Raw genomic sequence first — 23355 nt, 5'->3', positions numbered from 1 at the left:
CGCAAGACACTTCAATAAATACAGTTGTTTGAAGAAGATGTTTTTACAGCAAAATAAAATGGATATTAGAAAGGGAACTATGGCCTGTTTAACTTCCTAACGCTCTGAGCGGCTTAGTATACATCATCAAAACTACTCATGCCAAGCCTATTTTATCAATACAAATACAATCCTTTCTTTCCTTATCAATTGAATTGTGTATTTTTAGAAAAAATATACCAACGGATATAGTTGATGATGATTAGGAATATTTTACTTCGTTAGCTACCTGCCTTTTAGAAATATTCAGATTAATGATCGTGGAAACTGATATTTCCTCTGGCAATAATCATGATATCAAAATGTAATACCCATCCACCACCCCCTCTCACCCACCAACCAAGTGATCTGTCTCACTCTTTATACCACATCACTCTGAGCGTAGCATTCTCAACATGTATGTGTTTACAGAGCACTGCAGACTATGGTGTAAAATGACATGCAAAGTGCAAAGTATACATATTCATAGCCTACTGACTATACTCCTTTAAACCTATTGCGGACAGACAGTTTTCTTTTTTTCTTCTTCTTGAGATAAGATCTCCACAGTGGCTGAATGGATTTTTACCATTGAAACTGCATTCGAAACATCCATCTTCCTTGAATCGCCTCGTTTGAACTGCTAAGATAGCCCTTAGCAATTTCCGTTCAATATTAGTTGATATCAAAAGCCCGCAGGACACTGGGAACTGATGACCATGGTCATGGTCCTGAAGACATTGAGATAGTTTTCCTTGACCTTTTTTAGCAAAAAATTATTCTGTAATCCATAGCTTGTTTCGCTCAATTCACCAGCAGCAATGAATGGAGATAGTGTGCTAAATAATTGCCCCTGTTGCAAAACTACATAACTGCTCGTCCTCCTTCCCTAAACCCATATGTCCAATTAAACCACAAAAGCCAAGACATCTGGGACTTGTCATAGTGTCAACTTGCAAGTGAGACGTTATTGTGTCACAGCAGGAAGTCCTGACATCCTAGAGCGCTTGAAAAGGACCTAATTCCTCAAACCGCAGCAATCGTGAAGTGGGGACCCACTTGAATCACGCACCCACATGAAAATTAACAGGTAAGAAACCGCCTTTATCCTTCTGGAAATTACATTCCACATGTTTTATTTTTTTTTGTTCTGAGAAGTCGTGCCTCTTCGTTTCGTGGTAAATTGACTGGACAAGTGTGTTCTGTTTAAACTTGTAACATTCTTACATCCTAACAATTGGCAACACAACAGCAGTGTGTCTGAGCTACACATGCACGCTAGCAATTTCCTACGGCCTCTTTTCAATGCAGACTGTAGAGAATCGGCTTTCTGTTCCTCCGACACAATGAACAGATGCTTGGAGTAAGCCGTGTTAATTTTCCAAACAGAAGTCAGTGTGACTGATTTTGCTGTAGACACAATGTCTTCACTCATCAAAGCGTAATGTTTCAACATGTTATGACATGATTGACACCATTAGAGGGTCAAAGCGTTGTTGCTCGGTCAGGAAATGTTAATGGGCGCAACGAATCAGTATTCTGCTTGTTCAGGGAGCTTTGAGCATTGAACAGTTAACTATTTATCCTGCAGAGTCCCGCGTGTGTGCACCTTTGAGTCTGGTTGGTTAAACACTAAAAACACATTTGGGGTTTAATTCGGGAGTGGGCTAAACATAGTTTCTGGAGGACCATGCTGACTTATGTAAAGTAAACAAAGGGACAATATCATGGACTTTTATTTATTTATGTTTTTTTTTATTTTACAACTGCACGTGTACTTGAAAATATCACTTACATAAAACAATCCAGTTAAATGCGGCATCCGCTCTTGAATTGGCTCATGCATCTTGCCAATTGTCTGGCACCACTGCAAAGGTCAGTGATGAAACACATCGCTTTACATTTTAAACATGTACACAAGGCCGACTGCTTTACAATGATGTAATATTTACCTTTTTAAACTACAGAGCTGCATCAAATATATTGTCATATTCTTAAATAGATACGTTAATTTACTCAAATGGTGACATGACTTTGATTGTGGGACAGTTTTTACTTACTTACTAACTAACGATTACGTTGTCTGAATGAATACACCAAATCCCTTTCCGTTGACTAATTCCTGTTGTGTGACAATGTAACAGACATGCGAGAATGAATTATTATCGTGAGATATTTATGAATTACTCCATGTGTGACGGAAAGCTTAGCCTGCCCGTGTAAATTCGCCTAATGGGAACAATGGAGACGCTCTCCCATCTTCGCAAGGCCATCAAATTCTGACGTCATATCTGATGTTGAAACACGCAACCACAGATGATGGCGTGACTCGTCGGCGTTCGTCGCAGAAAAACAAAAGTTTGTCGGCCCGCATACTCAGTCGTAGCAACAGGGTCTGTGATAGTAGTGGCGTAGAGCACGTTGTCCTTTGGGGCCAAAAATAAGATGTTACCCGTGTGTGGTTTAGATATTGTCGATGCTTGAATTTTAAGTAACTGATATATTTCCTACAGAAGGGAGGAACAAGGTTTATGAGCAGACCATGACTCATCCTATTTCTCTCTTCTTCTTCTTCTTCTTCTTCTTCTTGGCTATTTGAGCTGAGACTTGTGTTTCCATCCATAAATTCACTTTCAATGAATATTAGTAATGAATACAAATGACAATAGTCGACACTGGGTGTTTTTACACCTTTTAGGTTTCCATGGGGGGGGGTCACGTTAGGTCAAGATCCTGTCGATACACGGGTGTATTCTAATTCTTATTTTGGCCGCTTAAATGTTGAAGACAGGTTTGTTTAAGCGCGCAGCCCTTAACAGGTGCAAGAAAACTTGAATGGAAGACGCCTTTGTTTGCTTTCTTGCTGAGAGTTGGCATTAAATATCCAGTTACAGCCAGCATAAAACAGGGAAAGACAGCTAGCTTGACTCTGTCCAAAGATTAACAGAGAGCTTTTGAGGGGCTGGTTGATTTTTTTTGTTTTAAAGTCTTTATATGTTTTTTTACTTAATTCCACAAAAACTATCAAGCACTTTGGAGCAATTAATCATTCGCAAGTGCATGAAAGTCAATAGCAGAACATCTTGACAAACACTGAATGTGACAGACATATCCAGAGAACTACTTCTCCGATTACTTTGACTCTATGAATCCCACTTTCGTCTCAGTCCGGGCTTTTGTAGGATTCAAGCCGGTTGAGTGGCATAAGTCATAAAAAAGAGTCTTTGAAAGAAACAGGTGCCGATTTCTGTGAACTAATTAAGATATTAGGTAAAAGGAAAAAAAAGAGAAGATCGTTGCGTTGCCATTGGAGATGTTGAAGCGATAGCTAGATTTGACATGCCAGCCTAATTAGTGCGATTATCGCACAGCTGCACAGGCTGAGAGGATTTGGAGTGGTTTTATCAAAAGGATCATTTTCCCGGGGAATGCCTCATCCCGACAGCGTGTGCACTGCCAGATCCATTTCGGTTTGGGATGTGCAGGCGCTGTCCGCTCCAATATGCTGCAAATTTGAAAGGGCTGACTCCATTTATTGTTGCACATGAGTAAAGCTGCAAAGTTTTTAGCCTCGGACCTCACAACAGACCAGCTATTGCACGACTAGTGGCACATAATCACACCAGCTTACCCCTAACAGCAAACTCTCGCAGAGTGTGGAGGGGAAACCAAATTTAGGTCTAATCTTACCAAACAGATCTGGCCACTGGGCTAATTAACAGAATTCAGCAAGAGATTTGCCTTTTTACTTTCCGAACAAAATAAGGGTAAACGGAAAGACACACAATTGTGAATTAAAGCTGCTCCAATCAATATTTCTATATACAGCAATGGATCAAATGACTATGTGTTTATGAAAGAGATTGCATGCAGTGATGAATCCGTGAAAAATGTTGCAGGTCCCCTCAGCATTTAGATTTAGATGTCCGGTTTTAGCCTCGATTCAAATGAAAATGATAATATACCTGTTTTGAGCCAATTTAACCACCAATAACAGGAACAATGCACCACGTGTCTGAACTCAACACTAATTTGTCCGTATGTGTGCCAATCAATCAATGTGTGGTTGTTTGTACAGGTGTTTGTTCCTGCTGCCCGAAGGTTAAAGCACCTTTAACGAGACATGTGATATAGATGAAGATCGGATTTTCTACTTTATTTACATACTTGATCAGGGCAGGTCACATAACTAAATGTACTACACAGCATATGTTCAGCACCTGTCTTTCATATTGCATAACCTCCCTAAAACATAAATGCATCTCACCCTCCTTCAAAGAACAATAACATATTCTCAGTTGAAGAACTTCTGAATACCTCGTATTGCTCACTGACTGGCTCAGAAAAATCCCACCTTGCCTCTCACAGGGTACACGCCAGCATGTTATTTTGCCTGGTTTGTTTAACTCCTCCCTCTTCTCTTTGTCCTTGGGTGGGCCGGGGTCCTCAGCGCTCCCCCGGACCTTCATGGCCTCTACCAGAGCCTCCAGAGTTCCCACCCTCTACCGGCCCTGACGTCACAGGTCCAGGTTCGAGACCAGCCGCCGTTTGCCCATCGCCAGGGTCAAGAGCGCAGGGAGGACCGGCAGAGGAGGACCAGGAGCCTTAAGTTTAACGCCGCCCAACACACCTAGCGTCCATGTCACACGTCCCCGCGGCTGGCTCATGGAAGTTCTGAAGGTAAGCCCACCAACACACTGGTAAACCTGTAGGAGCGGCAGCCGTGATGTGGAGGGCGACAGTGTTCTGTATGTGACGTGGTGGTGGATACACTCCCGTGGTGCCTTGATTCCACCTATTCCATACTGGATTATGCATTTTTTATTTCTTTGAACCACAAATTCAACATGATTATGGATTTTGGCTTCAGAAATTCTTCCGTCTGCGTCAGCTCCTTAGACACAAATACGGTTCTCTGAGAGTGGACTGTTAAATCCATATGGGGGATTATCTCTTGACAGAATTCCTTTTTCCAGACATTTGGCATTCAACACATTTAATCCTATTTGCTCCACTACACTGACATATTTTCATTCATTTAATTCCTGGTATGACCAATGGGACCCTGAAAACGTGAGAGTATGAAGATGAGAAAATGTGTTGTGGAAAGAGGTAGAACGCTGCCCTTATCCGGGGAATAAAAACTCTGAGATGGCACTATTAAATAATTAGGATGTGTCCAGGAATCACTTTTTTCACCCCTCAGGAATTTTAAAAGTATTTAAGTTTGTCAAAAATCAGTGGCCTGCATTGGGTTTACAGATTTCCTTTAGTGACGGGGTCAACAACTTCTATTATTGCTGCCAATTACCACAGATATGCATGTAACACCATTCGGTCCTATACGTTCTGTAAGATAAGTGTGACGTTTCTGTGATTTTCATATTTCATGTATCAGTGTGTTTGTTGTTAGTCGAGTAACATAATCCTTTAGCACTGTACCTCATCCAGTTATTTAAGCGTGAAAATCACGCTACATTTTGCTATTTTTTTTATTTACATTTGTTTATGGGCATAGCAATATTTTCTCTTTTTGCAAGTTTCTTTTTTGCTTGATAAAGAAAAGCATTTGTGGGAACAATGCTCTCATACTGTATTATTTTCATGGGGTGGCCAGACACCGATCGCAGTCTCCTGGGCAAATGCTTCTTGACAGTTTGAACCTAACCTGTCTGTGGATTATCAAAGACCCCCCCAAAGCTGTGCAGGCGAGGCAAAATTAGCTTAGAAGTACCAGGCAGAGCTGCTGGACCATGAAAGTGAAAACATAAAGCTCAGATGGGGTTGTCCAAAAGAGGAGGGGGACCCTTAATTAGCCGAGTTACCTCTGACCCCAGCAAGAATGAAGTGAAAAAAAAATAGTTAAGGGATCAAGACAAAGGCTTTATTGCACACTCAACTCATAAGTCAGCAACAAATGATTGTTTGATTCAAGAGAAGAACAACATCGTTTAAATTAATCAAACATCAGCCTCAGAATAATGTATTTCTTATTATCGATTTTTCTATAATAACAATATATCAAATGGCAATGTGAAAGGTGTTTATGGTAGCAGAGATAATTATCATCTGAATGTGTAGCTCCCCTCGGCTTTATGGAGCTCTGTAGTTACTTTTAAACTCATTGTTTAGCTGACTGACCCATAACTTTACTGTTTTGGTCCACTCACACCGCTCCGGTAGTTTTAAAAAGCTTTATAAACCCACAGTACACCACCTGCTTAACAACCTCACACAACGATGTGATGTATGATAACCTACGAAAATGTATTCCCCATTTTTCAGGCGTTTTCCTACGAAAGCCAACAATTTCCGTTTATTACATGCATACGTTTTTTTCAAAATAAACTTACGTCTTCACAGGAAACTAGGAAAACTAGTCAGGAATAAATTGTGAAATACTTTAGTTTTCTGTTTGGCAACAGAAACACAGGTTTATGTCCTTGTTCATGACTACGTGGATAATGTTGAAACGATTCCATTTGATATCTACAAATTACGAGGCATTACTTTTCGCGGGTATAGCTACAAATGCTGGATGATAGCAGCCTGACGTGCTCAGCAGCAAACGGCACACAGACACAGTTAAAGACTAGCTGGTGAACACAGTGGAGCATTTAGTATTGAAACAGGAGTTGGTAAAGACCAAAAACCGAGCTAAAAGAGTGTGAATATTGGACTCTACAAGGTAGCCAGAAACACGAATCTAAAGGAATGTTTCTCCATGACTGCTTGATGAGGAAATAAGCAACAGTTCAACTCTAAACGTTTACCCTATCAATTTAGACATTCAGGATATGTCAATGTTTTGTTCACTTCTTTTTTCAGCTGCTTCAAAGTGCCTGAAACAATATGTTATTGCAGGTTTAAGTTGGATTTTTAAAATGTTTTTTAAAAGTATATTTCTTTATAAATTAAAAATATATAAGTTTTTTCTTTTTTTTGCAGTATGTAACAAGCATGTATCCCTACTGAAGACCCTTCAGGAATGACAATGTAAATTTATTGCAAACAGAACAGTACAGTGGGCCTAAGTGCTGTGATTTATAAAATAGACATTAGATTTCTGTTGGTAGCTATCAGTAGTTCTTCTACGTGACATATGTTTACTCAAACAAACCCAAACCTATGTAAAAATTATAATAGAGATAACTCATAGGAAGGAAAATGTGCTCTCTTCCTGTTTTTTTTTCCTAATCTCTACAACCGCCGTTCCAAATGCGTCTGAGCTTCAAACAAGCCTCCGAAGATTAATCGGATTTCACATTATAAAACTAAACATTTAAGAATAGGAGGAACCAGGTCCTGCTTTAATCCAGGTTCTCTTGAGCGGCAATAGTTTGGCGCTGGTTCGGGCCCCCCAAGACCCCCCATATTTTTAACACTTAATTTAACCGCTAATGCTATTTAAAGCAAGCAGAAAACTCTGCATAGACTTTACAAATGGTAAAACAAGGTCTTAAAAATCAAATTTGACGAGACAAATTTAATGTAACTCATACAAAGTGGGTTTTCTCCATACGGTAGCTGATCTGAACCAGGACTGCCCTCTAACATTGAACTATTGCCCTGAGATAGCACTTTATGCACTGGGACCTTCTTTGTGCTTCCACAGTGCACTAAGCGTGGAAAGTTGGCTTGCCCGCGGACTGCGACTGTTCTCCTCCGAATTGAGTTGTGCTTACATTTGTGATTTCTTGATTTTTATCAGCGCTGTTATGACTGTAGATCTCCATTTGGTAGTGTCTTCAGCATTGGATGTGTGTGTGTGTGGGGGGGCTCTGTTGTATAGCCACTGTAATTTCAATGAAGTTCTTTACTGTCTTGGTGGGAACTATTGTAACACTGGCAGCATGTACGGTAAAGGTGCTACATTTGAAATTCAGTGATGTATGATTATGGGATTGCCTCCACATGGCTCTCAACATGGCCGCTGCTCACAGCACAAACAGTTTGAACAACTACAACAGTGCTGACCCGAGGGGGAACCTGTTGCACCTCTTTTATCATACCACAGAGGACAGGAAGTCCTAATCTTCTGATACGGCGGGATCTAGTGTCTTGTTTCTATATTTGTGGTTCTGCTTTCTGTGTGTCCCGAAAGCATAGAGCATAAAATTGATCTCTCTGCCAAATTTTCCTCATTAATTTAAATGTATCAAAAGAATTGGATCAAAGACAGTCTCGTTATTTCATGGCCCAGAACAGCCCTGACTTTTGAAAAAAATCACCAGATGCATCTCCACGTGCAGTCGTTCGTGGCTTACACTGACCTTTTACTCAAACTCCAGGCACATTGAGCTGAATAATGCTACATCTTTGTGCTTTATGGTTTTTCGGGAATAGACACTGAGGTCTCAGCCTTGGCTAAGAGAGCCTTTTGTTTCATAAACCCATCAGAGTATACCTAGAGCTCTGTTCTCAGTGTCTAATAGCCAGTAGTGGCTTCAAGATAAGGTTATCAGAAAGTTTTAAAATCCACCACAGGAATTTTTCAGCAGTTTGCCTTTTTAATGTAACAATTCTATTTTTTTAACACTTCACTTCATCTTTAGATCATGGTAGTGATGCACTGTGTGATATTTGCCGTCGCCCGTTGTTGGGAACACACATTAGCATCTTTAGTTTCACACTGTTCAAGCAAACTTAGTCCATTGCATTGCCCTTCACCAGTAATTTATAACAAGGCTCTGTGTGTTTTGTGTTGCTGCTAAATTAAGCTCCATTGCTTGTCACTTAAGCAAGTACGTGTTCATAATCCCACACGGACTGGACAATTGTTCCTCATTCTTGGAATCGGATGTTAAACATACTGTAGCTGCAGGGTGAGACGCAGCAAAGACATCTCTTTGTTCCAGGCTCCTCCTCTTGATTGGGTGGCCTGCCATTGCTGTAGCTGCCATTTGCTCCAGAGAGTTGTTACTAGGGGCATTTGGCAAGAGAGCAAAAGCTATGACGTAACTCCGCTCATCCAGTATTCGTTCAACTAAATATCCCTCCTCTCATCACAGCCTCAATGTCGCATGTTGACAACCAGCTCATGGATCAATCTCCTAATTCATCTTTCCTTCACTCACTCTTCCTTGCCTCACCCTTTTTGGGATCCACTTATAAAATGGAAGCGCTAGTAAACGCTGTTATTCAAATTCACCCCCTGGCCACTGCGAAGACGTCAGCCTCCACCCCAACCAAGCACAAGTGCATTTAGTAACTTTATCCTTCTGACAGAGCGTCTCTCTCCCGCCCGGCTCACCCAAAGTTTGCCTTATCAGCCTCTGATTTTAGGGGTATCTTTGCGGAAGTATATTGACAATACAAATTTGAGAGCGCACTAAAACGATTTGAGCGCTATCTTTGAAAGTTCACTGGCGCAGATGATTTTGGGGTTGTGTCAGCACATTTGAGCCGGAAACAGGGATTCTCACGCTTGTAATGTTCGAAGCTGCTCACGTTCACTTTTCGGCAGTCTGAATCCCCTGAGCGCAAATTTAGGTAATTCTTTCTACTTTCAAAATAAAACCTGGATCAGGGTCGTTTTTTCCCTAACAGTTAGGGAGAAAGAGCAGTATTTTGGTGTCTATTGTCCTCAAAATTGAAACCCAATAAAAAGACGGAAAAAAAACGCACGTCTATAAAAATGGGTTTTAAAGAATGATTTAAAAGAGATGCAGGCGGCAATTCTTAAGAAGGTTAAAGCATGAATTACTTTTGCTGGTCAGAACGTGACAGCATTGGTTTGATTTTGGAGATATTTCTCATTTAAAGGAAGATTTGAAGTTTTTTGATTTGTTGTTTGAAGCTTAAATTTGGCAGTGGCTCTTGGCAGCGGGCTTTTATCTGAAGGGTCCAAGGTCACTTTCCATGAGACTGATAGGATTTAAGGGACTGAACAATATGATTTCAGATCTAGAGGTATTGAGTTGAAGAAAATATATCATCCAACAGTTGATTTCACTAAGACCGTCTATAAAATAGCAGCTAGGCTTCTTGGGTCATCAGGTCTCAAGGCAAGATATATCTGTAGGTCGTCCAAACACAATTCAATGGGTGTAAAAACAAGGATATACGTGGTTGATTTAATCCAGGCTATGATTTCAGATTAAAAGGACACCGATATTAGTTTAGAATTGCTAAAATAATAAAGAATGTCACTACTTGCAAGTAAGAAGTGGTCTTGGGAGGTAATCTGTTGCCTTATATCCTTGATTCAATTCGTCAATTACCGTAAATATAATTCTGGGGTTCGAGTAGTTTTCTAAAATTAAGATTGATCAGAATCAGAAACTTTTATTAGCCAAGTAGGTTTACACCTACAAGGAGCTTAGCTTGGTGGGTGGTGCAACATAGGACGTTAAACATAACAAACAACAACAAGCAACAACAATAGACAACAAATAAAAAATCAACAAAGTGCAGATAAGATACAGATAAGTGCAATTGTAAAGTGTATGTGCAGTGTATGATGAAGTGCAATTGTAAAGTGTATGTAATGTTACAGTTTTAGTAAAAGTGACGTGTAGTGTACCAGAGCTCTTAGAACTCCCTAAATAAAGACTTAAACAAAATCACAGGACACACCCACAACCAGACGTCAGGGTCTTTAGATCTAGGTTAAAAGGCCGTACATGGAAAAAAAAGTCAACACATTTCTATGTTTTTGTTTGAAGTATTGTGTTTTTTTAACCCCACATGGAGTTGGATCAGATAACAGTAAACTCAACCATATCAGCCCCATTAGCTTTATGGGGTTCAGCGCTCCGAAGTGACAATCAACCTCATTCATAAATGTTTTTCTTAAATATAGTTAAAATAGGTTTCTCTGTAACAATTATTCACGTTTGTGGCTGATTTTGTTTAAGTCTTGTTAGAATTTTTTTTTAACCTCAATTAGGAAGTTCTAAGAACTCTGGTTCAGGGTCAGCTCTGGTTTTGTACAGTGATCTTAGTCTACTTAGATTACAAATAACTGCGTCCAACCACAAAGCAGTTTTATTCAATGTGGTTTTGTCCCGACTATCTGTCATTCACAGTTCACCTGTCTGCTTTTTAAAAACTGCCTTCAAAACCCTTTTTAATCTGTAAGAATGTCTTGGACCTGAACACCCTGGCTTAATGAATCCACCCAGGAATTAAAGAGAACCATAACTAAGCTGTCAATGTCATCGTTCATTGTTTCCTCCTACAGATTCCGATGAGGGCATAGTTGACCACAAAATCATGTAGATGAGAGCATGGTAGATAACAAAATGATACATGTCTAACAATACATGTCTAACATGTCTACACTTATTGGCGATGACTTGCTGAAGTTTGAAACAAATGTGCATTGTTTTTATTGGAGGGTTATTTATTTATAGTTCATTGACTAATGGGGATATTGTCTTGGCATTGCGCCAGCTCACATTGGCTATAGATCCACCTCAACTGGTCTCTGGTTATCAAACTCGCATGACATTTGTGGAGTGAATGCCACATGAGTTCACCTCGCATTGCCTCATTCACGGGGTTCACTGTGCTTCAGATCAGATGGAAAAGAAAAAGAGATGTGGTGGCCAACAACTTATAACCTTTCAATTATGACCAGTTGGACTGTGAATCATTGTCTGTATTTTTATGATTTAAAACTGACGATGTGTCGTTGGTGTGGATCGCTATGTGCGCTTGGAAATTGCTTGGTTCGCAGTGCAACTGACCTCTGAATTTCATTTAATATGCTAATGATGTCTTCTAGGGTAGTGATTTACAGCAAAGAGGCACTTCTTTCTATTCCAAGATCAATTTGTCTTGTATGAATTGTAACAATATCCACTCTGGTGTTATTAAGTGTTAACATCCAGAATAAAATTAGGGCTGAAACGATTTGTGGATAAATTGATATATGAATCGCCAACTATTTTAATAATCGATTGTTGTGCCATACGCTCTTTGGTTCCCGAGGATGCTTTGCTCTGTTTTATATTGTTTTAATGTGGTTGGACTAATAAAATACAATTTGAAGAGGTCAAGTTTGTGTTTTTCACTATTTTATAAGATTTTATAGGATTGAGACCATAATTAAATGCTCAATTTGGCCTTCCCAATATGGTGGACAACATGATGTACGCCCCTGTTTGAGAAAATAAAACGTATATACACAACTGACATTGCAGACTCTAAGAACTTAAATAACTTTAAAGCCTGAGCTGTTAATATGTAAACCTCGTATTCAACGATAAGCTCATATTTTCGAAAACTGAATCCCTGCAGCATCATTAAATCAACTGCAATTACATTAATGAGTGTGAGGATTCTTATAAAGAACAATATTTTACATCAGTAATGTGAATATATATATCTCTCAGTAGAGGTCAAGGATTCATTACAGAAAGTTTATAATCGTATCTCAGTTTAGGATGACATTTAGGATTTTTTTTTGCATTACATAAACAATTCCTATCCTGTCTAAAAAGAGGTCTTTAGCTCCAAAACCATCATAAATTAGAAACAGAAAGAAAAAAATTGGCAGTTCACCCTTTTTTTACTCTGTGCCAAAACGATGGAATTCTGTACCCGAGGCTTTAAGAGATGCCAGCATTTTCAAACCACAATTGAAAATCTTTTGATTTAGCATTTCCTTGTCACTCTTCATTAGTTTTAGTCTTTTACAATTTTGTTGTATTGTTACGCCTCCTTTGTTTCGGTGCTTGGTTTCATCGTGCGGTATTTGCATGTATGATCAGTGTTTATTCATTCTCTTGTTTCTTAAATTTGTTGTAAAGCACTTTGAACTACTTCCCCTGTATGAAAGGCGCTGTATGAGTAAAGTTTAATGTTATCATTATTACAGGGCAAATTGAATAATCACATTTGCAGTTATAGTTAGAAATTATAAAGCTAAACTAGGAGGTCTGGGATAGCACACAGTCAAGAGTTAAGGAATTGCTCGTACGACCAGCAGTTAAGATATTTTACTTATAATGTAGGATTATCCGTCACATCTTATTTACTGTGTGTTAATTACGTGTTCCTGATTTGTGTTGCCTTTTGATGCGACTTAAAACCAAAGACTTTTGAGCACACTTTTAATGTTGAGCATCCTGCTTTCACAAACATGGCCCTGAGTGTGACTTCTTACCAAGAACGTAAGAAACCGAGTAGAGCCGGATGGGAGATATGAATGGATCTGTTTCTTCAGCGGTCAAAGAGTGACGACAATCTTTCCAAATGTTACTGGTCCTCAAGGCGTCTGAAACATGGACCCATGTGCTCTCCTTGAAGGTAAACCTCTGTCTCACAATGAATAACGTGAAAGCTCAGCTCGCTTCAGGGTTAAATTAAATACATCCCTTGTTGATAGTTCCTTCGCAGTGTGGCCTTTTTCCTTCAGACAAACCTTTGGGTTGAGGAGGGGAGACAAAGAAAAGCTCTACTGTGTGTTTACAAAGAACGCTTTCTCTGTTTTTTCTGTGTGTGTGTTTTTTTTGTGTGTGTTTTTTTCATCATACAGGGCTCTGTCCAGCCAGAGGGCACTTCCCATGTGTTCGTGTTCCCTTTCTCCTGCTCCGAGTGCGTTTGCTTTGAGCTCAGTAGCAGCGTGACACGGGATGCGGACGCGGGCGCTTGCATTAATTAGCCGCACGGATGGTTGACGAAGCGGCATCGCTCCTTGGATGAGCGTTTGATTCTGGGGGTTCGTGATTAGATAAGCTTTTCAAGTCTGCACATAAACTTTTTCTACTGCATTTGCTTCGCTTGTAATTGTCATCATTATCGGTGGTGACAAAATGTAAATTGAAGTCAGCCACTTTTATTTATATAGTTCAAATTACAAATTTGCCTCGGGGGGTAGTTTAAATATATGATGCTTCCCTCGGAACAAGACAATTGAAGAACTGTAGCTGAGTGCATTATTCATACACAGCACTGTGGCATTACACTCAACAGTTAAATCGGCCCAAATTCTAAAAGAATTTGGCGTGACGTTGATGTTATTTCTCTGTAGAGTATTAGTCACAGCCTAAAAATCTACAAATATTGTTTTGGTGGCATAAAAGCATTCACACAATTAATCCAATGCAGCTGTGACACAACAAATAAGACATTATGCAACAAAATCCCCATAATACTTTAAATAAACACAAACGATAAGGGAGGATTTTAAAAAATGATCGATGTCTCTTTTTACCCTTAAATGCAACTTGTGGCCTCCAGGTAATTTGAGTTTAAATTCCATCCTATTAAAGGCCTTTCTGTATGATTCACGTTTTCAAAACCTCTGAATTCCCCTTCGGATTTTTCTTTGTATGCTACACAGAACTTACGTGGTGTTAACATGAATTGCTATATATTTACTGTATGGACTGACTGTATTTATTGTACAGACAAAGAGCCCAACACTTTAATCAAAAGTTCATCTGTTTCAATAGCAGACGTTATTGCCAATTGTGTGTCTTTGACCAAGACATCGACCCACATTGACTGCCAACTGATTGTCCCAAATGGAAACTAAATATTTGGATTGGTTCATGCTTAATAACACCCTTTTCCTGCCATGTTACTCCCAAATGTGATTTTTTTCTGTGAGATAAATAGAAGCATTTCAAACTTTTAGGAAAAAAGAAAGCTGTGGAATACTTGCTACAGTTTGCCGACATTGAGGACACGTGCCCAAAATTGGCATTTTTGTTTCGTTCAACTTTGGTGAACTTTAACAGTCAAAATCGAAGCCTCGATCAATAGAAGTGGAACACAATGCCCGAGGAAAGGTGTACTTTTACTAGTACTTCACAAATGACCAAAATATACTACATCCACCTGCAATAAGATGATATGAGGAATACATTGTTACAGTGCACTTTGAGAAGGTGCGTGTTTTAAATTAACTTAACTCATTCAGAGTTATCACCCTCATAGATATTGGTTAGAAGGGGTCTGCTACATCTACTAGTAGGCTCAAAAGGCCGTTCTCAGATATTGACATGTTTGATCAACGATACCTACAAGAACACTACGTACACCTTTAGTGATAGTATACAAAGCAACAGAGGGGTTTGGGTGATAGTTGGGTCAACCAAACCAGATCCTCACCTGTGAGACTGCTTTTTGTGTCCCGTGTGAAACCTTAAGGCTGTACTTTTGTTACGTACTTATTTATTTACTTATTTATTTAACTCCAAACCACAATCTTTTTCTCAACCTAAAGTACTGTGAAGCTAAAGTTGTTTTTTTGCTTAAGCAATAAGTTTCATTTTCACAACATGGTCGTTGCAGTTTAGAACTAACTTCTTGCCTGTCATTGTGCATGTTCCACAGCTTTTGTAGGGAACCATATGATTGAACGGTGCCACGGTTCCACCACGCATCTTTCACTGTAGCCTTTCAAGTCAATCACCACACCCTTTGGGTTCTCCCTTGATCAACTGATTAACAAAACCAAATGCTATAAAAATCTTTGGTAGAGACAAACGTTCTCTCCCTTTTGACTGCTGCTCTGTTTCCTCCACACTATTACACCATCACCACAGGTTCATACTGTACGTTCCGGATGGAACCATGCTTTCATGTTTTTTATGCCAAATTCCGACCCTACCATCTGAATTTGCAGCAGAAACCAAGCTACATCACGGGGCCGTGTCGCGGGGCGACCCTGTGAGGTATTCTAGACGTCCCACTCCCCAGTTAATGTTCTCCAGCTCTTCCTGGTGGGCCCCGAGGCGTTCCCATCCCACACAAGACATCTAAACTCTCCTGCATGTTCTGGGTCTATCTTGGGGCCAGTTGGGAGTGCCTGGAATACCCTTAAAGTCCAGGAGGTACCCTGGTCAGATGCCCGATCCGCCTCAGCTGGCCGCTTTCGACATGAAGTCATGGCCACCAAGCTCTTTCTGGAAGTCTGAGCTCCTTACCCAATCTCCTTCCTATCTTCCTACATGCCTAAATGCATTAAGTTGTTGCCACGTGATTGGCTGATTAGATATTTGCATTAACAATCACTAAATAACAGTGTCCGGTTTTGTGAGAGAAAGTGTGTGTATACCTTGATGCACTGCGTTGTCCCACCGTCACTATTGTTGCCGTCAATATGTTTGCTCATTCTATGACCACCATGAACAAAGTTGAGTAATTGCAAATGCATATATCAAAATCGGGCACCTTAAAGACGAGGTGCGACAAACATCCTCGTCCTATCTTTATGTTAACATACTTTAATAACCTACTGTTTGGGAGCGTTGATGCTGCCGTCCTCTCTTCTCGGGGCAGCCAAGAAGTAAACCGCTCTGGTCATGTGACACTGCACATATTTCATTTAAATCCTTTTATTTAAATGATTTTTTATTTAAGCCTGAATCAAGCCGTTCACCTTCTTTTCCCTGCAAATGTGAATGCATAGCAAATGTGACTGCATAGCAAATGTGACTGCATAGCAACTGTGACGGTTAAATAAAATTAACCCCCAATCCCCAACATTCATAATAAATGTAGGATTTATTATGGCTCGTTTGCTGTGAAACAATGGTGTCAATTGTGTTCCCAGTGCTCCGAACAAATAATGTTTTATACCAGATGAGCAGAACTAAAGATTGAACGTTAGTTAGCCTTGAGCAAGCTTCAAGTCGCAGGCTACTGGCCAATCAGTAAAAGCACTCCTTTGTGAGCCCTAGGTGGTGACGTCAAATGGGCTCTATAAAGACAAAATTCATAGTTAAAGTGGAACAACATAGCAGTGGGAGGATGAGTCTCAGTGTCGTCCTCCATTCCTTAACTTGCATAACTAATGAGGCGTAAACCCTGGATATATTAGGCCGGATCTAGTGCCTGCTCTCAGATTTGCACAAATGCTAGCTTGCTCTTCACAGTGTAGGCTAACCAGATAAAGGGATTATTTACTGTTTGTAGATTATCAATTGCTATTCAAATAACATGTTGGAAATGCTTGAATACAACCATTATCAGGTGAGGTTTGCTTTTTTGTGTGTCTTTGCTATTAGTATGAGGGGGAAAAAATGGATGAAAAGAATCTGAAGAAGTTATTATCTCATTATTTAGTTGTGGCTGGAATGATATATATATATATATGTTAGCAGTATGCACTGTTAAAAGACTGTCATTATCCTTCTCTACACAGTTAGCAACACTTGCTAATAAACACAGTACAGAAAAGTTAACGCTACAGAAGTATAACAGAAAAGCTAATGAAAATGCTGAATTATTTTTTGATATGCCTGGATGAGTTGTTTAGATGCTGCATGAACTTAAACTGGTCATAGATCATGTGACACAGCTGCACTGGGCCACAGTGTCCTCTGTGTGGAGTGTGTTTGTCTCGATTATGTATAATGGGCCAGTAGCATGATGCTGATAAAATGTTTTGCACTGCAATATTTGAATTGTAAGGTAAGGTATAAGGTTGGCTTTTACTTATGTATGTGAAGTCATCACATACAATGACCAATTTAAAATGTATTTTTAATGAATTACCCATTGATCATTGCTTTCTAAAGTATAAAAATCACAGAGCAGACTATAAGGTTGTAAAGTTTACATCTTGCTCACCTAGGTGCAGGCCCACCTGGAGAACCCCACCAAGTACCACATCCAGCAGGCTCAGCGGCAGCAGGTGAGGCAGTACCTGTCCACCACTCTGGGTGGCAAAGCCGGCAGCCAGTGCCCCAGCCAGCCCCCCGAGCACGGCATGCCGCCCGGCCACGGCAGCAGTGCCCCCAACAGTCCCATGGCCCTGCTCACCCTCAGCTCCAACTGTGAGAAAGAGGTACGTCTGCAGCTTGATTTCATTACATTCAGACACCCAAATGAACTGTAATTATTAACGGAATGTGTTTGTTTTTTTTGCCACACAGATGGATGATGTCATTGATGATATTATTAGCTTGGAGTCGAGTTACAACGAAGATGTTCTTGGACTTATGGACCCAGGACTCCAAATGAACAACCCGGTACATTTTCAAGATCAAAAGAACATACTGCTTATTGTAGATATGACCGTAAAGTCTCTGTAGTACTGTGGCTGCATTTGTCTTTTAATTGAATGTGAATACAATACATAGTTGTGTTTTTAAAGCATGCATTATATGAATGGCATGTCTTTAATACTCTGTAGCTCCCTGTGTCCGGAAACCTTCTCGATGTCTACGGCAACCAAGGACTTCCACTCCCGGGCCTCGGTATCAGCAACTCCTGTCCATCCAGCATTAAGAGAGAATACACAGGTAAATTACTGACATGTAATGCTCTTTACTGATTTTTTTACCGTCCTCGGATGTCATTTGGCTTGAATCTAGCTGCGTACAATGCGATGATTGCTGTGTACATCCAGACTGTGAAATCATTCGACTGGGTAATTTAGTAAATTTTTCCGCGACTAATATCTGACTCTCAACAAGTAAACCCCCATTCAATCTGGTAGTCGGATCCGTTCCAAGTACTCAAAGGTTTGTTTGTTAACCCTATCTAAGATCTGTGACCGTATTATATTACATTACATGTCATTTAGCTGACGCTTTTATCCAAAGCGACTTACAATAAGTGCATTCAACAATGGGTACAAACTCAGAACAACAAGAATCAAGAAAGTAACGTTTCTTCAAGAAAGCCAAACTACAAAAATAGCATAAAGTGCCATTCAAGTGCCACTGAAATGCTAACCTGTTTATATTCAAGGTATAGTTGGAAAAGATGTGTTTTTTTTTTAGTTAATTATACAGTTAATTATTTGGTTCAAAGGGGAAATCAACACATTTTCGATCGAGTGTATAAGGTAAACGCATGACTGTAGGCAAATGTCTATATTGTGTGCAATTTGGAAATGCACAAAATACTATTAAGTCAATTGTTTGCCAAATAATTACTTCCAGCTCCTGGCATGAAGCAAGTATTGGAAAAGCCTGATGCCTGTAGCCTGTATGAAAACTATCAAAGGCAAGAGGGCTTTCCAGTAGGTAAGCAAAGCAAAATGAAGAAAGTGAAAAATATGACGTTTTGTCAACTGTAAAAGCTGTTTTACATCTGATTTCTTTAGAAACTGCATAGAAAGGGTTTTGTGGAAAAATAAACTGTAATTATCCTGCTAATTAACATTATTTGAACTTGATTTCACATATAAATTGATTATTATTGGGTGTGATTATCCAGGATAACATCAAATGTTATACTAGACAAAAAAATATCCACTATTAAGATACTAATATGAAATTCTATTTATTTAATGTCTTGTTACCCATTGAATTCAAACAATGAAGCTTTCTCAAAGCACTAACAGTCATGTTTCTCTTTGCTTCACAGAGGCTGAAGTCCGTGCTCTTGCTAAAGAGAGGCAGAAAAAAGACAACCACAACTTAAGTGAGTCAATCAATACAGAATCATCGGCACGATCATCTCAGTGATTACGTGACGTAATTATTGCAAATTGGCAACTTATAGACTTGTGATGCCAGACAATTCAGCAAGTTAAAGAGGTTTTCTATGAAGTACTATGTTCCCCTTTTTTTTGCAAATATTAGTTAGTTGTCTCTGTTATTTGACTTTTTTTATTATTTTTTTGTTTGTTATTTAGAATTTTTGAATTTGCAGTTTTTTAAACAAATTACAATTATGTGTATTCATTTCATGACCTTTAATTCAACTTCGATTTGACAAATTCTAGTTGAACGAAGGCGGAGATTCAACATCAACGATCGCATCAAAGAACTGGGAACCTTGATACCCAAGTCCAACGATCCGTAAGTAGGCGTTTGCATTCATTTGTGCGTCTTATTTTCAACATCCTCCTCCGTCCAAGTGGCCGTAAAGTTTAATGGATCATATGCTCAGAGGGCCCGTAAAGAATCCTGTGCTGTTTTGGTCAGCCGGTCAGCTGACTCTGACTGTAGACCTCTGTCTCCTGTTTACCCCAGAGACATGCGCTGGAATAAGGGCACCATTCTCAAAGCCTCAGTGGACTACATCAGGAGGCTACAGCGGGAGCAGCAGAGAGCCAAGGAGCTGGAGGGCAGACAGAGGAAGGTGGAGCATGCAAACCGCCATCTGATGCTTCGTATACAGGTGGGTCTTTTGTCTTTGAGGGGAGCAAACGTCACAGTCAACTGAGCCCAGTTGTATTCCCCTATTCATCCACCAGTGGCTGGTGTTAGCAGTGGCAGTTAGTTGTATATATTGTCATATTAACATTATACATTGCTTGAAATATCTCAACAATTATTGGATGGATTGGCATGAAATTCGGCACACACATTGATGTCCCCCACACAGGATGAGTTGTTGTACTTTTGGTGATCCACTGACTTATCCCCTAGTATCACCACCAGGCCAACATTTTCATTTATTTAATATTGATGTATGCACGTTTAGTGCTAATTAGCAAACATTAGCACGCAAACACACACAAGTTGTACTTATAAATCGCATTCTGATGTACTGTATGGAATAAGTATGTACTGCATAATGACGACTAAATGAACGATTAAATATGATCTTAACAACCGACTGTTCAGCTGAAGTATGCTTAAGGCACATCTCAAGGGGCCAGCCAGACAATTTCTAGAGTTATCTGGATAAACTGACCGCATATTGGGAATTGTGGTAGTTGATCTTTTTTGAACAGACTGGTCACAGATGAGGTTGGAGTCGAAGATCGATTTATCAGAATTCATTATTGAACATGAATCATGGGAAGAAAAGCACAGTTTGCTGCACTGCAGAACTTCTACAACTCTCTGAAGAAACCACAAGAGCTTTATCCCCTAACCCGCCACATAGAAGTGGGGGTGAGATGGGTGTCATCTTTATGTCCATCCATGGATGTTTTAACCTGCTTAAACTTAGGTTTTAACCTAGAGGTCAGTTATTTACATTTCAGGGAGAGATGCTGAGCACAGGCACGCACAACACAAGTCCATATATGGAGATGGTCAGAAATTCTGGAAAATGTATTATACCTCTGGGCATTTCTCGCGTACACAAAATAACTGACGTGCTCGCACACAACATATTCGATTTGACGGTGTACTTAGTATATGTCAGTATGCAATTTTGAATTCAGCCTAAGTTGGTGAACACAATGAATGAGCATGCTGACATTTAGCTCAAAGGACTCACAGAGCCGCCGCTAGCATTGCAGATATTAGTAGTATGTTTATAAAAACATGTTTTCTTTATTTCTATAATCATCTAGGAGCTGGAAATCCAGGCCCGTGCCCATGGTCTTACAGTGGTGACTTCCTCGTCTGTCTGCACATCGGACTTGATAGGGCGAGCCATTAAACAGGAGCCCGTCCTTGGCGAATGCCCTGCGGATCTCTACCAACATGTCTTGGGTCCCGACATGTCCCCTCCGACTACGCTGGACCTCAACAACGGCACCATCACCTTCGACCAGATGCCTGCAGACGGCGGGGACTCTGGTCTCTATGGGACCTCCAGGACCTGTAACATGAAGGATTTGGTAAGGGACACCCTGTCGCCGATGTCCCCAAGTGATCCCCTGCTGTCCTCGATGTCCCCGGACGGCTCCAACGCCAGCAGCCTCCACAGTTCCAGCTCGAGTATGGAGGAGAAGGAGCACGGCTGTTAGCTCACTGACACTTTCTATTTCCCATAAAGTGACTTAAAGGTCTCCACATGACCTCCATTATAAACTCTATTTTTTATCTTGAATCCATATTTTTCTTTTACTTTTTGCCAATTCATTGCTGTATGTAAATGCACCTGAGGTATTTTTGTTCCTCGACTGTACACTGTATTTTACTTTGCTATATATCGATGCTGTGTAGATGGACATATATATATATATATAGATGGATAGATATTGTTGTATTTTAGTAAAACTATGGTTGAAAATATGCTTTGTATTGAAATGTCCATGGAGATAACACACAGATGTGCAAATGTATTGGTAGTTAAGCACAATATGTGTATTGTAATATTAACAAAGAAATCGAATACTTTCAGAATATTTGATTTCTGATTTATGTCAATGTAACACTGGTAAACTTAGGTTGGTTCCATTGCAATAAAATGCACAAAACACAAAAAGTTATTTAAATATTTAAGGACCAAGTAGCAAATATTATTGCATATTATGAATGGTTTCTAAATATATTTATGTATATATTCGTTTTTTCACCCCATGCTTTTAAACGTATTCTGAAGAAATCAAATCGGAAATATTATTGATGTTAATATTAGGTATTATAATATTATCTTTTTTTATTTAATGAGAGCTGATTTTGTTGTTATTTTAATTAATATTGTATCACAAACACATTATTTATCTATTCCTATTCTAACATGATTTTTGTACACATTTTGAAGGCAAATGAGTAGTCTATGATAATATTGGGTAAATATAGGGTACAATTACCTCATGTTGATAATGTACCACAGCTTTTTTTTTAACTGTGGATACAAAAAGAAAAGATAAATAAAGCTTTGTTTTGTGTCCACTGATGACAAAAGCACTATATACATTATACCTGGCTCGTCTTTCTGGTATGATACCATTTGAGAGGTTTTTGCTCATGTGTTATCTCTTGCCAATATTGTAAATAAATAAAACAAGATGCCTATATGTAGTGCAAACATTTTATTTCGGGAGTTTTGTGTGTGGTATAGATGCATTGATCTATTTACCCGTTATGTCACATTTATATATTGCAATCTGCACAGCAAGAGTGTCAAACTATTTAAAACAGTTGTCTTGGTTACTTTGCTGTCATGTATTTAAACTCGACTTTTGAATATTGAAAATAAAATGTATTCTTGAAAATATATGCAAAGCCACATTTCTCTGGGACAGGACATGTTTTCTAAAAAATAAAAAATTCCAGACACCAGATTTTTGCAATGATCTGGCGATCTGTCATCTGTCATTGCGTGCTGAGCCAGACCACAGCTACTCACCACAGGGGACACAGGGACAGCGAATGGATGGATGATATAGACTAGAGTGTATATATTTCAATCAGTAGAAACTTCATTAGTATTTAACAATAATTTAGGAGTTGCTGCAATCTGAATTTAAAAAGGGATAATGAAGGATGGTTCACTGTCACCAGACACCTTTGCAAAGAGAAATACTTATCCACTTGGAATATATATATATATATATATATATATATATATATATATATATATATATATATATATATATATATATATATATATATATAGAGAGAGAGAGAGAGAGAGAGAGAGATCCAATGGCACGTGCACACAGTTTGATAATTGGTACAAACATCTTTAATTAGGATGCATACAAATATACTTGAGAGCCATAATAAGTGAGTAGTTGGTAAGCTGCTTGTTACTTCACAAAAAGGTTAAAAAATAAAAATATTTCTCTTA

The 23355-nt window shown here is 39.3% G+C and overlaps 1 protein-coding gene across 2 annotated transcripts; it reads left to right on the top strand.

Moving 5' to 3' along the window:
- Window positions 1-970: 970 nt before the first annotated feature.
- On the top strand, window positions 971-22474 carry mitfa (melanocyte inducing transcription factor a). Of its 2 annotated transcripts, XM_034533530.1 has the most exons (10): window positions 971-1108; window positions 4469-4698; window positions 17555-17767; window positions 17856-17951; window positions 18116-18224; window positions 18870-18953; window positions 19297-19353; window positions 19658-19733; window positions 19908-20055; window positions 21185-22474. In XM_034533530.1, the coding sequence occupies exons 2-10, from the start codon at window positions 4684-4686 to the stop codon at window positions 21581-21583; spliced, it is 1197 nt and encodes a 398-aa protein (XP_034389421.1). In that variant the 5' UTR covers window positions 971-1108; window positions 4469-4683; the 3' UTR covers window positions 21584-22474. The 2 variants fall into 2 exon arrangements, with proteins under 2 accessions (XP_034389421.1, XP_034389422.1); XM_034533531.1 differs by lacking the exon at window positions 18870-18953.
- Window positions 22475-23355: the final 881 nt, after the last annotated feature.

Source organism: Cyclopterus lumpus, chromosome 5, assembly GCF_009769545.1.
Source record: "Cyclopterus lumpus isolate fCycLum1 chromosome 5, fCycLum1.pri, whole genome shotgun sequence".
Classification (NCBI taxonomy): domain Eukaryota; kingdom Metazoa; phylum Chordata; class Actinopteri; order Perciformes; family Cyclopteridae; genus Cyclopterus; species Cyclopterus lumpus.
This window is presented reverse-complemented; position numbering and strand designations above follow the sequence as displayed.

Coding starts and splice junctions, on each gene's coding strand:
- mitfa (XM_034533530.1), top strand. Junction 18,954..19,296: donor GCAAGAGGGCTTTCCAGTAG/GTAAGCAAAGCA, acceptor TTTGCTTCACAG/AGGCTGAAGTCCGTGCTCTT. Junction 19,354..19,657: donor AAAAGACAACCACAACTTAA/GTGAGTCAATCA, acceptor GACAAATTCTAG/TTGAACGAAGGCGGAGATTC.